This window comes from Desarmillaria tabescens (genome assembly GCF_030435595.1).
Source record: "Desarmillaria tabescens strain CCBAS 213 chromosome Unknown EV420scaffold_25, whole genome shotgun sequence".
Lineage (NCBI taxonomy): Eukaryota > Fungi > Basidiomycota > Agaricomycetes > Agaricales > Physalacriaceae > Desarmillaria > Desarmillaria tabescens.
The window spans coordinates 80,427-94,558 of NW_026848324.1; the positions used below are offsets into that span (position 1 = coordinate 80,427).

General features: G+C 43.9%; 6 protein-coding genes across 6 annotated transcripts; 1 reads left to right on the plus strand and 5 right to left on the minus strand.

The window, feature by feature from the left end:
- Positions 1 to 120: 120 nt before the first annotated feature.
- EV420DRAFT_1481246 (uncharacterized protein) lies at positions 121 to 1,872 on the minus strand (the record flags this gene model as incomplete). The annotated part of the gene is made up of 4 exons (XM_060469755.1): positions 121 to 700; positions 726 to 959; positions 1,061 to 1,343; positions 1,482 to 1,872. The coding sequence occupies 4 exons, from the start codon at positions 1,870 to 1,872 to the stop codon at positions 121 to 123; spliced, it is 1,488 nt and encodes a 495-aa protein (XP_060328880.1).
- A 5,632-nt stretch (positions 1,873 to 7,504) lies between these two features.
- EV420DRAFT_1644608 (P-loop containing nucleoside triphosphate hydrolase protein) lies at positions 7,505 to 9,326 on the plus strand (the record flags this gene model as incomplete). The annotated part of the gene is made up of 5 exons (XM_060477673.1): positions 7,505 to 7,807; positions 7,860 to 8,088; positions 8,162 to 8,490; positions 8,541 to 8,649; positions 8,710 to 9,326. The coding sequence occupies 5 exons, from the start codon at positions 7,505 to 7,507 to the stop codon at positions 9,324 to 9,326; spliced, it is 1,587 nt and encodes a 528-aa protein (XP_060328881.1).
- Positions 9,327 to 9,804: 478 nt separating this feature from the next.
- EV420DRAFT_1227310 (uncharacterized protein) lies at positions 9,805 to 10,119 on the minus strand (the record flags this gene model as incomplete). Its single annotated transcript, XM_060466513.1, has 1 exon — positions 9,805 to 10,119. A coding segment is annotated over one exon (315 nt), but the record flags the coding sequence as incomplete, so codon positions are not given.
- Positions 10,120 to 10,302: 183 nt separating this feature from the next.
- EV420DRAFT_1272688 (uncharacterized protein) lies at positions 10,303 to 11,292 on the minus strand (the record flags this gene model as incomplete). Its single annotated transcript, XM_060467717.1, has 1 exon — positions 10,303 to 11,292. One exon carries the CDS (start codon positions 11,290 to 11,292, stop codon positions 10,303 to 10,305), a length of 990 nt encoding a protein of 329 aa, XP_060328883.1.
- An 18-nt stretch (positions 11,293 to 11,310) lies between these two features.
- EV420DRAFT_1232966 (uncharacterized protein) lies at positions 11,311 to 11,562 on the minus strand (the record flags this gene model as incomplete). Its single annotated transcript, XM_060466553.1, has 1 exon — positions 11,311 to 11,562. A coding segment is annotated over one exon (252 nt), but the record flags the coding sequence as incomplete, so codon positions are not given.
- A 71-nt stretch (positions 11,563 to 11,633) lies between these two features.
- On the minus strand, positions 11,634 to 12,389 carry EV420DRAFT_1644611 (uncharacterized protein; the record flags this gene model as incomplete). Its single annotated transcript, XM_060477674.1, has 1 exon — positions 11,634 to 12,389. The coding sequence occupies one exon, from the start codon at positions 12,387 to 12,389 to the stop codon at positions 11,634 to 11,636; it is 756 nt and encodes a 251-aa protein (XP_060328885.1).
- Positions 12,390 to 14,132: the final 1,743 nt, after the last annotated feature.

The window sequence follows — 14,132 nt, forward strand, 5'->3', positions numbered from 1 at the left end:
TTGTACCAGCAGTTTGAAGAATTCCTAGGGTGGAGAAATCTAGTTCCAAATTTTCGGAACTGGGGATCTCTTGTATTGGCCCCCCTGGAGTAGCTGTCGGTCAGGGTGTAGAATATTCCATTAGTTTATCGCAGCATACTGGGTTTTGTGCAATAGAATGTCCCTTTCTAATAGGGAACCAGGCTCAGCCCGTTGATAGGCTTGCCCTTGTGGGGTGGTGGACCAGTACGTTTCGAGGGGCAGACTATCATGTATGTGCCACCAGAACTGGTCCCAATTCATCCTATAGAGTTCTTCAGCGGTTGGGACCGGTACTAGATCCTTGAATGAACTTGTTGCCTTCATCGTTGAAGGGGGGTTCATTTGCGTATTCTCCCACACGGGTGAGCCTGTCGATTTGTATCCTGGCTCTAACCCACGAGTCCAATCAGTCTGTATGATTGGTTGGGTGGAAGACGGGTTCATATTGTAAGAGATAGGGATTTCCGTCGATCCATATCTGATTCCAGTTCCAGACATATGCGAAGTATCTTCGATATTCTTCGAAGATGAGATCGAAGTCCTCTCTCTCGTAGACCCACCACTGAAGCTCCCTTTGTGATACAAAGGGTGGCTCGACCTTGAAGGTGGGTTCTGGGTGAAGGAAGGGTTCGAGGTCTGGGTGAGGCCTAACTTCGTTATATCGGGCTCGGGCCAGATCCTGTAGTCACTGGCAGATTCTGCACTGGCAATGGGGCCAGTCGTTGTGGTCTGCCTGATTGAGCTCTTCCTCAACAGGGTTTGGAACGTCGGTGGTCCCAGCGAGGGAGTGTGCTCCTGTGAACCACCAGATAATGGTGTCGTCCTTGGGCCCTCCGTCTGCAAAGAAGACTCTGCGCTCTGGCTGCGGGGACTCGGTCTGGGGGTGCTCGCCCCATGGGTCATCGTCGTAATAGTAAGGGGTTTCAGCCCCTGCAGGTCTTGGGAGTGTGAGTGGGATAGGGTTCTCTTCCTCAGTAACGGTGTTGAGGGTTCCCCCGATTGATGAAGTGGATCAGACTGGTGAGATTCGTGCAGTCACGGCGTCTGCGAGGTGTCTGAGGTCTGCGATAGTGATAATTTCTCTGGCTGGGGCACGACGTTCCTCTTCTGCCCATTCTGCGAGCTCTCTGGGGTCAGGTTGGATTGGAGGGTCTGGAACGTATCGACTTGAGCCAGGGATCGGCGACGAATAATGTCATGGAGTGTCGATCCCATAGACTTGTTGGGTTCTGTCTGCTGAGTACCAGAATAGCCAGCTAGAGGCGCTGGTCGGGGACCCAGGGCCTGGGATTCTTGGCTCTGGGGAATCCCCCATCGTATCCCTAGACTCGCCTTCTATTGTTGTGCCTCTTCCAGCCATGAAGGGTTCTCCCCAGGGTCTCTCGCTGTGCTCGTCTGTCGATCGGGCACTTCCAGGGTCTGAACTATCTGGGCCACTGCTGCTGCTTCCCACATCGCACCTGGCATTTGGTCGGACCCACTCTCCTTCAATTGCCTCTGGTGCTGTACTTCCAAGGCGTATTTCATGGCCTCTGTCTGTGAGGATTCTTCCTCTAGCGACATCAATGTAGATCCTTCAGGCTTCTCATATGTGTAGCTGCTCTCTGAGATTGTTGCTGTCATCGTTTGGAGGGACGCTGAGTCATCCGAGGTTTTTTTCATGAAGGAGAGTCCCAATTTCTTCACCCCTGCTGTCATTTTGCCCTTCCATGTTTTGCTGTGAAGGGATACCATCATCCTCTGAGGTGAGGTCTTCGAGGCTGGGTACAGGCATTCGAAGCCTTTCCCCTGAGGGCTGTGGCATGCTTGGGTGGAGTCTGATGGGAGTGAGGTGTCCTGTTGAGGATTCATTAGAGCCTGTTACTCGCTCGCTCAGGAGGGTCAGTGCTCTTTGTCGGGTTCGTTCTAGCTCATAAGCATATAGGAGTACAGTCGATTCTAAGGTGACTGCAAAGGCTTCTTGGTCTTCGGGGTTCATACAGTCACCATCATTGAATAACAATGAAAGTACTAGTCACGATTAACAGTATGACCACCGTTATCGTGGAGAGTCATAACAGGAAAATGTAGATCAACAGTGTAATAACTGGATCAATGGTGAGGGTATGCCAAGCAAGCTTTGGCTAATTGTAACGCACTAACTTGAATTGAACAACGTTTGCCTCTAAACTGTCACTTGCGTTCGGTGATTCAGTTGTGAAGAGGGCATTGCAATCGCTAGGTCAGAAACGATAGTCCTTAGATTGGAAGCAGGGAGTTTCTGCATGAAAAGTTAGGAGTGTATAACTTTAGCCGAAGCTGGGGTGTAAGACCACAGCGAGGCTCATTTAAATACATTGTGGTATTTACTAGTATGTACTGCTCCTGCATCTCGATGCACAGTGTCCCAATGCATTGCTGTCTTCTGGTTGTATGTGATTTGGTATAGGAGAAGCTCTCCTGTGAGTAAGAAGGCAGGCATCCGTATGGCGCTTGATATGGTAGAAGCGTGTCTGCGAGTCAGAGGGATGGTGCTATCCTCGGATGAGCATACGTGGCAGCTTATCCATCCTAGGATGTGATCAGAGTCATCCTAAAGAAGCGTGACTGGGTAAAGGAGGGTTGGGCCCATAGTCATATGATCAGATCTATGGGCCATCAAACAGATCATGCGTGTAAGTGGTGGATCATGCATGTGATCAATTGGGTCATGAATGGTGTGGATCAGGTACAAGGAATGATGACAAGAGTCAAATGATGAGTTGATGAGATAAGATAAGATAAGCAAAAAATAGGGGTGAATTCATGACATTGTGAAAAGCTTGGAGTTCTGATGGAAAAGCAGGGAAGATTACCTCAGGTAAGCCATGCATCATTCAGTTCCTTATTATCACTAAGACTGCATCATCAGTCCTGATGAGAGAAGAGCCACACATGTAGGGGTCCAAAGGTAGATCTTTAATAGTGAAGCTGCAGAGAAGGCTGTTGATTGGGATTGCTAGGGGTCCAGCTGGCATAGTATCCCAATTTGTAGCTAGCATGAGGTCATTTGAAATGGGGTAACTGGAGAAGTCACCTGATACTCATGTGTTGTTCTTGTCTGATTCTGATTCCACATCATGCCAATCCTCGACCAGAGAGTCTGCTCTTGTCTTCTTTGATTCTCATTCCTCGCTGCTTTTGTCATTGAATACAATATGAAGATCTCTTTGTCTGTCCTCAATTGTTTGCTCCAGGGAACACTTGCTCTGGTTCCTTTCAGATAGTCCAGGTTTCAAGTGGTGCCTTAAATTCTGCTCCTCATAGCTCATGTCTTCCCTCAACAAATTTTCCAGCAAGGGAAGCTTGTTCACTGGATTGGTTGAAGAAGCCAGTGGGTCTTGTACTGCTTCCATCAAGACATCCCACAACATTTTGTTGCTAGAATCTAGGTCCAAGAAAGGGCTGGGATATATGGAAAGGAGCTCTTTGATTGGGCTAGGATTGAGGGGATAATTGGCAAGAGGATCCCCTTCTTTATCAGATTTGGGAGCATTAAGGAACAAGTATAACTCTCAAGCTTGATCCCTCATTACTATGTGGCCCTCTCTCATTGCCTTTTCTTCAATGACATTGGTGATAGACTTTAAACAGAAAAGTTGAATGGTTTTTCCTCACTCCACTGACCCAGATACAATGGTGTGATTGTACATGTGCTGATATGCCATAGCTTTTAAGTGGCTGATTTTCCTGAAGGCCCATCTGATGAAATCCTGGATCAAAAACTTATTCTTGCTTTTATTGAGGAAAGTATTCTGAACCTTGCTGTGGTCCACAGGATGAGCTCCATCAAGTAAGCAGTCATACACTCTCAAGTTCCCCACTTCATCCTGCAGGCTATATACCTCATTAGCATTCTGTCTTCTCCCACAAGTCAACAAGTTTTGTGATACACCTCTATCACCACTGGGTTAAAATGCTATAGTTGGGATTTAGTCTGTATTCCTCTCATTAGCTGGTAATACACACCGAGGCCTTTTCTCAAGTAGAACAGCATGTTTAAAAGAAGGAGCATGGATGTTAGGTCAAACTAGCAGCCCCTTCACTAACTGGTTGTTGATGAAGAGAGTGGTCTCCAGAGGGAGGAAATAATGCCACAAGGAATAGCAGCTTGTGTATCATACAAGGAACACCCTATACTCACCAGCAATAAACTTAGTGAATGCTCCCAATAACTCCACCTCCATTCTATTCACATATGATCTAAACAGACACTCTGTCATTATCATGGAGGGTACAGGATGTCTGAGAGAAAATAGTCGATGGAATCATATTATCACGATGCACTCCCACATCTTTTCAATGTTGACTTTTGCCTCCTCAGCCTATTGTCTAGGTAAATACTAAAACTCCTCTTTCTGGATAGTTCCTACATTGTGCTTGAAGTCTCAGAACCATGCACTGTGAATGTTCTGAGGATTGAAGAAGTTGTGTTATGGTATATGGTAGTTGAACATTTTGAGAAGGATTACTGCTGACATATTGACCAAAGAGATTCTGGATGTCAAGGATGAGTCCTCTGGTTGAGAAAGGAACCTGTGGTGGCAGAATGGAGCTGTGAAAGGGTTGGTCATCATGCTCATACCATACCAGATCTCATCTTAGCATTGAAAGTGTTGGGCTTTAATGATGTAGCTATCTCTTCCAATCCTGTTAGGATCATGCCAATAGGAATGTAGCAGAGATTGCATGTAGTGAAAGCCACAGAATGTGTAAGGCATAAGCAAAGCTATTAGCAATGTCACCTCTGAGCTGAAGCCCTAAGATGAATATGGATGGAAGTCTGTGGAGTGACAATGTTGCCAGGCATGCATTCCACCAGAATTCTGGTCTTGAATGAGTTGGAGTTGATTAAGATGCCAGTAGAAGAGAAAGATCAGCAAGGTAAAAAAGAGGACAAGGTGGATGAAGAGGAGGAAGATGTAGTGATGGGAGATTTGGTACCTGCAGATGCTTAAGCCTCTTTGGACTTCAATATTTTTTGGATTTTTTGTACATGGATTTTGATAGCATGGGGCCCAATAGGCAATAACATATATCTTAGTTTGTATACTTGAGTGAGTGAGAGGAAAGTAAGGGAAATCAAAAAATAGGCATCTGATGGGTCTTATTTCCAATTAGGAAGGTAATTTGCAATAGTTTTTCAGGATTTGATTTGAAATTCGAGAGGCAGAAACTGTAGGGAGCTGATAAGTTAAGAATAGGTCAAGAAGTAATGGGTGAGAGTTTGAGGGAGATTTTGTAGATGGTGAAGGGTGTTAGTTTCCACCAGTTTGAGTTGGGAAACATGGAATACAGAATGAATGGAATGAAGGTCTGACAGGAGTTTGAGAGTGAAGGAATGGGATGTGGACTGGGCAATGATGTTGAATGGTCTTAGGAATTTTTCAGCAAATTTTGCAGTATGGCAAGTAGTTCTGATATGTTTGAAGCTGAAGTAAACCTTGTCACCTACTTTGAAGTTAAAAGCTGGAGATCATCGCTTATCTGCTTCGAATTTGTAACAAGACTAAACATGAGTGATCTCATCATGAAGAAATTGGTGAAGATCATCAAGGTTAGCAATGAAGTCATTGGCCTGGGTGGAGGTGATATCATGTTCAGGATGCACAGTAACATTGGGATGGTAGCCTTTGTTAGCGAAGAATGGAGAGATTCTGGTAGAGGTGTTAGGAGCATTGTTGTAGGCAAACTCTGCAATGGGTAGTAAGATATCTCAATTGTCTTGTTAGTAGGAGCAGTAGATGTGAATATACTATTCCAGAGTTTGATTAGCATATTCAGTTTGTCCATCAGCCTCTAGATGGTATCCAGAAGTGAAGTGAAGTTCCATATCTAAGGCTTTAGCAAGGGTGCATGTAAACTGGGAGACAAATTCAGAGCTGTGAGCAGAGGTTATATGATTGGGAACCTCATGCTTAGTGAACACATGGGTGACAAATAACTGGGCAAGCTCCTCAGAGTTGTTGGTATCATGGGTAGGAATGAAAATTGCTTGCTTACTTGTGCAGTCAACAACCACAAGGATAGTGGTGAATCTGTTAGAATCCGGTAATTGTTTAATGAAGTCTATGAAAATGAAATCCCACAGGTATTCCAGAACTAGCAAAGGTTTGAGTAAGCCAAATGGATAGTGTCTAGGTGCTTTGTTACATCCACAGGTAGTGTAAGATTTAATGTAGTGGCAAATGTATTCACACATCTGTGGCCAGATGTAATTTCATTGGACAAGTTTAAGAGTCTGATTTTGGCTGAAATAACCTGCCAAGATGTGGTCGTGATTGTTTTGGAGGATACAAAGATGAAGATCATTGGAGTCCAGGACATAGATGTGACTGTCAAGATGTAGTAGTTCTGATTCATTCACAGACCAACAAGATGAATTGAAGAGAGAGAATGTGAGTCAAAGGCCTTTAATGGCAGTGGAGTCTGATGGCTGTGTGTTCTTGATATCAGAATGGAGCTTGTCAATATCCATGATAGTGCTAGCATGTAAGGCAGGGCCTTCAAGGAATGTAGCACAGAGAGAAATGAAGAGTTGTTTTGAGTGAAAACAGGTTGGAATTTGTGAGGGTTGACTTGAGCATATTGACTATCTCCCTCTTTAGAGTAAACATCCTATCATCTAGTAGGGCATTCAGTTTCCCACCAAGTTTATCCAGTCAGAACTGAATCACAAGGTTGAATTAGGACAGGAATTTGAACTAGCACACTTGATGTCGAGTAAGAACCTTAGTAGTAGAGAAGTATTCAAGGTTCTTATAGTTGGTAACAATGTCAATAGCTTTCATAGAGCTTTAAGGTAATAACACCAATATTTGAAAGCTTCAAAAATAGCTAGAAGCTTTTTATTATGTGTGTCATAGTTGAGTTCAGTGCGGTGGAAACTCCAGGACAAGAAGGAGATTGGATGAATCTCACCATCATTGAGATAGATGGATAAGATGGTGGTAATAGCACAGTTAGAAGTGTCAGTTTCCATGACCAATTGGTGATCAGGAAGCCAGTGGGTAAGGATAGATGCATGAGTAAAAGCCTACTTTAACTCATTGAAAATGGATAGGCAGTTGTTGTCAAATTTCCATAGAGTACCCTTGCAAGTGAGTTATGTTAAGGGTAGGATGATCTCACTGTACTTGTGAATAAAACGGCAATAGAAATTAGCGAAACCAAAGATACCTGTGGTAGTTAGGATTTGTCTCAGGCCAAGGAGTTAGCCAGACTCCTTCCCATTCTCCTTCATGGGGGGTAAAAGCTGCTTCGCAGCTGTGGGGTATCACATCGTATCTTATCTTATCAATACATGTGACCTTCATAAATTTCTTGAACCTTATTTTTTTTTACCCCCCATTACAGAGACTGGCATCTTTTGCGGTGGTGCATTGCGCATGTTTGGCTGAAGCCTCCCTTGCTTGCCTCAGAACGCACTACCTCCATCTGCCTCATGGCTGCTATACATCACACGATGCCTGAAAAGGATGAAGAAGTCCAGGCAAGGGTCGAAGCCATGTTCAGATGCAGCCCCTGTCTATGGCAGATTAAGGTAGCTCGAAGTGTTCTTGCTGGCAAAGACGTTATAACTGTAGCTCCAACTGGTGCTGGAAAGTCTTTAACATATTGGATCCCACTGGCTTTCACAGACAAGGGCATAGTGATGGTCGTACTTCCTTTAAAACAGCTCGGAATACAATTCTCATCTTCACTCAACTCGAAAGGGCTGTCTGCTATCTCAGTGACTGCTGAAAACACAAGCAAGGACTTATATTCTGTATGTAACTAATTTTTACATCTGTTTTCAGTGTTTAATTTATGATATGAAGGACATGAAGAATGGAAAGTACCGTGTCATAATGTTCAGTCCAGAAATCATCGAGCAAGACTCTCATTTCGATGCGTTGATCAAGAACAAGAAGTTCATCAACCACTTGATCAACGTCGTCTTTGACGAGGCCCATTGTATCAAAGAGTGGGGTAGTACTTTCCATAACTCCTACCAGAAACTCGGTCATCTTCGCCATCTCATGTCATGGCGAGTTCCTTACCACCTGGGTACTGCGACACTAGCTCCCTAGTACTGTTGAACTACTTAAAAAAGAACTACGTCTCAATCCTGACACAACAGTCTTGTGGTTGAACACAGACCGTCCGAATATCTTCTTTTGCATGCGACGGATGGAATATCCCATCAACTCATATCATGACCTTGCATTTCTCATTCCCAAGGACCTTGATCCGGATGGTCCTTTGCCTGTTAAATTCTTAGTATTCTTTAACTCACACAAAGAGGCTGAAGAGGGCGCCAAATTTCTTTGGAGCCGACTCCCTCCAAAGCTTAGAGAAAAACTCAAGTGGGTACATTCTGGAATGACCAATGAATTTTGCGAGGATGCCATTCACGCTCTCAAGAACGGGGAAGACATTGGTGAATGTGCTACTGATGCTGTAGGGTTGGTATGTAGTCTACTAAATTTTGGGTCAATAATGTTCTGATCAATGAACAGGGAATTGACATACCAGACGTATATATCATCGTTCAATATCGAGTCCCTGCCAGTATGAGCACCTGGATGCAGCATGCAGGCTGTGCCATTCGTAATCTCTCACTCGACGGTACTGTTATCCTCCTGGCTGAATCATCCATGTTTGACGACACTAAGCTCGAGGCATGAGCCCAAACCAACCAGCGAGATGTCAGACCTTCGACATTGGTTGCTAATAAGGAAAATACAGTGCCGCCTGATCTCGAGCAACTCACAGCCATTCACAATCAGGAATCTGGCTCTCACAAATGCACCTCTTCCCATGTATCAGACGGACATCCCAGTATCAAACGTGCAAGGATAAATGCCGCCAGCTCAGTCACAAAATGGGTGGGGAAAGGATCAGCCCAGAGTACGCGAAAGAAGTCGATGCTGAGAAAATGGCCAGCTGTGAGTGATGAGGCTGTAGCCTTTGATGTTCATGGTATTCCTATCAAGGTGGACCACACGATGGATGATTTTATCAACGCGGTGAACCGACCAGAGAAATGTCGAAGAAGGATTGCTTCTATCCATTTTGGGAATGTGGGGATCGGTGAGCTGGAACCATGGGAAGACTTTTTGATCTCTCTCACACTCCATCAGTGCCCTTTGCCCCAAATTACTGCTGCCCTCGTTGCGCGCCGAGAACTGCTCGGCATTGCTGCGACCTCTGTGAGCCAGAATACTGGCCAGTCATCGTCACGGATCCCTATGAGAATCTCCTTTCATATCAACACCCTTACATCGACCACTTGGAATCAGTAGTGCTCAGAATCAACAACCTCAGCCATCCCCTTCTGCAGCAACTCGTTTGTTCGACCTCACCGTGGCCGATCCGTTGTTGGAACCTGGCATGCCGGCGGGCCATAAGGAGCGCAAACGAAGTCAATGCAGTGCATGCAGTGCTGTGGGACACAATCGTAAGTTGTTGTGTTGAATGCTCGTTCTCCAGCTCATCCTGCCTGCAGGCAAGAATAAGAAATGTTCCTTGTTTGGCAACGAGATTGCTGTTGTTGATGGCGATGCTACTCATGGGGATCTCGACCAACCATCGCTCGTACTTAGTGAGTCATACCACTCCCAAGTCTTCTCCAGTGATCTGACCAGCCTCTCCAGCCTCTCCTGTATTATTATCATCCACAATGTTATAAAGTGTTCTTTTTTTAACTAGCATGCCATATCCCTCGTTAATCGCATCATGGATAACCCAAGACCAGCCTGCCATGGGAGTGCTAGTGCTGCAACCGGCTTTGAAAGCAAACCAATCAAGCGTCGTAAGCTGATCTCGAAGATGTTGCAGTGTCTTGGTCATCTTGGGCTTGCTGTGCTGAACCGTATGGCGCGTCAGGTAGAAGTTTTCCTCGATGGTTTGCTGCATTGATCGGTACACTTGGAGTAGGATGGAGCGTTTGAAGACCAACTCTTTCATACGATTCAGACCCTGCCCCGCAAACACAACCTTTGTGTATAAGTTGTTTAGCTCTTGGAGCCAGTCCATGGCATGGAATCCATCTGGAGTGCCTTTGGGGTTGCACAGCCAGTTTTGAAGGATCACCTCATGCAATCAAGGCGGGTACACATGATTAAGGTCCATGTAAAACTTGATCATGTGTGTTGCATACTTATCTTTGCCTGTAGCTGTGAAGATCGCAATGTAGTATGGGAACAATTCAAGAATACAGCCGACATCACCGTAGTTCATAGCTTGGGCCAGTTCCAGGTAGAGTAAACCATGCTGGTTTCAAAGATGCAGGTTCTCGAAGACAGTATCTCGACGTGTTTTATCCCTCTCATATTCGTCTCCGAAGTCCTGTGAGGGTAAGTAGTTGTCCACTATAGACGTTGACATTGACACAATATCATCCCAGGTTGGATTCAATTGAGCAAAGTCTTCCAAAGTCTGTATGCCTTGCCTCTTTTTGGCTTCGACATGCCAGCATTCCAGTATGTCTGTCCACGTGGCATGGTAGATAATCTCATGCATTGAACGGAAACCAGGTCCGTTTTTTGCTGCAAATTCTGCAGTCGCCTTGGGGCGGAGGTAATTGATATACTCAAACAGCCCTACGGGTTCGTCACGATCTGGTTTGGGTTCCATGTGTATGCGCCAGTAGGCATTGGCGGCTGCCATCTTGAGGTGGAATAATCCCAGCACAAAAACGACGAAGTCTAGGTGATTCTTGGCAGACTTTTCAATGACCTGCATTCTCTGCAGACCCTCATACTGCTCCCTCGTTGCGAGATCACCATGAATGAGCTCTATGAACCGTTTCAGTTCCTCGTCAGTCCAGTCACGTTGCTTCGCCAGATTGACAAAGACCTCCCAGGTACCATCATAGGTGCTCTTGTCTGCATGCATAGCATGTCCTGGGTGATTCGCTGTCTTTCTCACAGGTAATGATTGAACACTGCCTGGCATTCCTAGCTTCGTTTTGAACTTCGCAAACCCCACTCCTCTGAACTCAATCAATATGGAACATACATGCCATGCGAAGGCTTCATATAGTGACTGCATGTCCTTGGTGCTGCTACCTGTGAGAGGTGATGTGGGGAGAATGTCATCGATACGTGGTTTATATATTTGTGGATCATTGGGGGGAACGTGTATGTTGTATTCACTGGTCTCTTGCAGCTCTTCAGTGAACTGCAAATCCTTCGTTCGATCAACATCAATGAAGGGAACAAATGTCGCTGCCGTGGCACTTAAATGGGTTTTCGGGTGATCTGGCATAGGATGCGCAATGGGAAAATCCATGTCAAAGTTGTCGTAAATGTTATTTGAAGGACCCAAGGTTTTTAATTGCTCCTCAGCTTTTTTGGACAATGAATTGACCATCCGTGCAATAGATTTGACAGATATGGATATGCCCATGTGTGCGACTGTCTCCAAGATGATCTCGGGACATTGTTTTGACTCTAGGAAGGAGCCAATGACAGACTGAAATGCATTAAATCTTTGATTTGAGCTATGTCTCAGAACTGAGAGAATCATAACTTGTTTCTGTGTCCATAGGTAAGTAAAGGTTAAATTGTTGAAGGTCTCTCACTGACTGTGAGCAACAGGGCCTTGTGTCATTTCGGGAGATCCTGTCTGCGACGACGTCTGCGTTTGGGCTGCTCGTCATCAGTAGAATCACCAGCGGCAACATTGAGATGAGGCACTACCGTTTCGAGATCAACATCCATACTGAACTGGGATGAACTCTCCCATTGGATGTCTGGCTGGTCGAGTTCCATGGATATCACAGATAAAGTGTCGTTCTCATCAGATGCTTCACGTGGTATGTCCCACACATCGAGCTCCTGCAGATCAAGGTCATCCCAGATGAATTCATCATCACTATCCGACATGGTTGAGTCTGATGAAGTGTCCTCATTATCCTCCTCGTTTACCTCCCAGTGCCGCCGATTGTCCGAGTTAAGGAGAGCAGCAAGCATCTGCCATGTCAACGGTGCAATGCCTTTCATCTTTGTACCCAACTCTGCCAAGTCAAAGCATTCAAGTTGCTCGAGTGTGGCATGATTAGCCTGGAAGTGAAAACCTTGCTGTCCTTCGATCAGATGCAAAATCTCGGTCTGATATGTATGAACCGTGACTGCTGCCACCCAGTTCCTGATTACATCCTCTTCTTGCTCCAATAGCAGATCTGCAATCTCCCCTGCCCCTTCCCAGAGATTTGCCCGATAGGCATGGAGATTTTGTGCAACATGCCCGAAGCGAAGGACCTGCACCAAGACGTCAAATATCGTTACATTGTTGTGTTCAAGAACACTTATGATCTGATTTAACCAAGGTATGCTGCTTTTTGGTTGCGTGTAGCGTAACATGCTAAAATGTATGCATGGATGGCTCACTTAGAGGATGGTGTGAGACGAGAGCAAAGATTATTTATTCTGAAAATAAAATCAATTACCAGTAGACTACAATGTGTAGCCAACGAGGCAATATCAGGAACAGCAAAAGGCAGCGAGATTGGCACTGGAGGGGAAGCTTCAGCCAAACATGCATAACGTGCCACTGCAAAAGACGCTAGTCTCTGAAATGGAGAGTAAAAAAAAATAAGGTTCAAGAAATTTATGAAAGTCATGTGTATTGATAAGATAAGATAAAAATACATTAGGGTCTCGTCATACTGCGAAGCAGTTTTACCTCCCATTGAGGAGAGTGAGAAGGAGTCTGAGAGTTAACCAGTAAAACTGGTTGAATTCTCAAGGTAATGTGCTTAGTAATTAGCATAAGCACTGCCACATCCTATTTAGGTTAAATGTGCTTTAAAAATCTATTATTAAAATTAATTTCATATTTTATGCTATTTATAAATTCTAATCCAATTTTAAAGGCTCATATCCACTGTTTCTTAAATTTCTGGTTTATTCCTTATTAAGCTGGCCTAATATTAATAGTAAACCTTTAATAAATAATCTATAATGGATTGATGATCTCGTCCCATCAATATCCAGCTAAAAAAGGCTGGATGCATCAAAAGAAAACTGAATGTACTTAAAAATACGCTTTTTCTTAAATTTCTTGCTCATTTCTTGGTGAATTGGGCTAATATTAAAGGAAGAGTCTTCCCATGTATATTCTATAATGTTAGTAATATGATTTCATCCAAATGTGGTCTGAAATAGCTGGATGCCATGAAATTGGGCTGGACATAGTGGTTGTGTAATAATTGATGCCATCAATATCAGTCTATTTTCAGTCACAATATAGATTTGGGCCCATTGAGGCATTCTCTGAGCACTTCATGGGTCAGGAAATAGTATTAGTATATATATAAATATAAATAACATAAAAAGAAACCTTCTAGTGAGGTACAAGAGCTCTGGGAAGTGTATAAAAAGAGTAATATGATGAAATATAGTGAAAATAAGGGTATTTTTTGCTTTTAGAGGGTTCTTCATGCTTGAGGTCAGGAAATTCATTGGTAACATTTTCAAAGCTATTAGAATCTATCAAAAGTGAGTATTTATATATGCTCCTCCTAAACTATCATTTCTGTATTACCATTGTTTTGAAGCTCCATAAGTGGAATAAGAAGTAGTTTGAGGGTATTAAAGATTGAGGAATTTATTGGTAATGTTTTTAAAGTGATCCGATGCATGAAGAACCCTCTAAAAGCAAAAAATACCCTTATTTTCACTATATTTCATCATATTACTCTTTTATACACTTCCCAGAGCTCTTGTACCTCACTAGAAGGTTTCTTTTTATGTTATTTATATTTATATATATACTAATACTATTTCCTGACCCATGAAGTGCTCAGAGAATGCCTCAATGGGCCCAAATCTATATTGTGACTGAAAATAGACTGATATTGATGGCATCAATTATTACACAGCCACTATGTCCAGCCCAATTTCATGGCATCCAGCTATTTCAGACCACATTTGGATGAAATCATATTACTAACATTATAGAATATACATGGGAAGACTCTTCCTTTAATATTAGCCCAATTCACCAAGAAATGAGCAAGAAATTTAAGAAAAAGCGCATTTTTAAGTACATTCAGTTTTCTTTTGATGCATCCAGCCTTTTTTAGCTGGATATTGATGGGACGA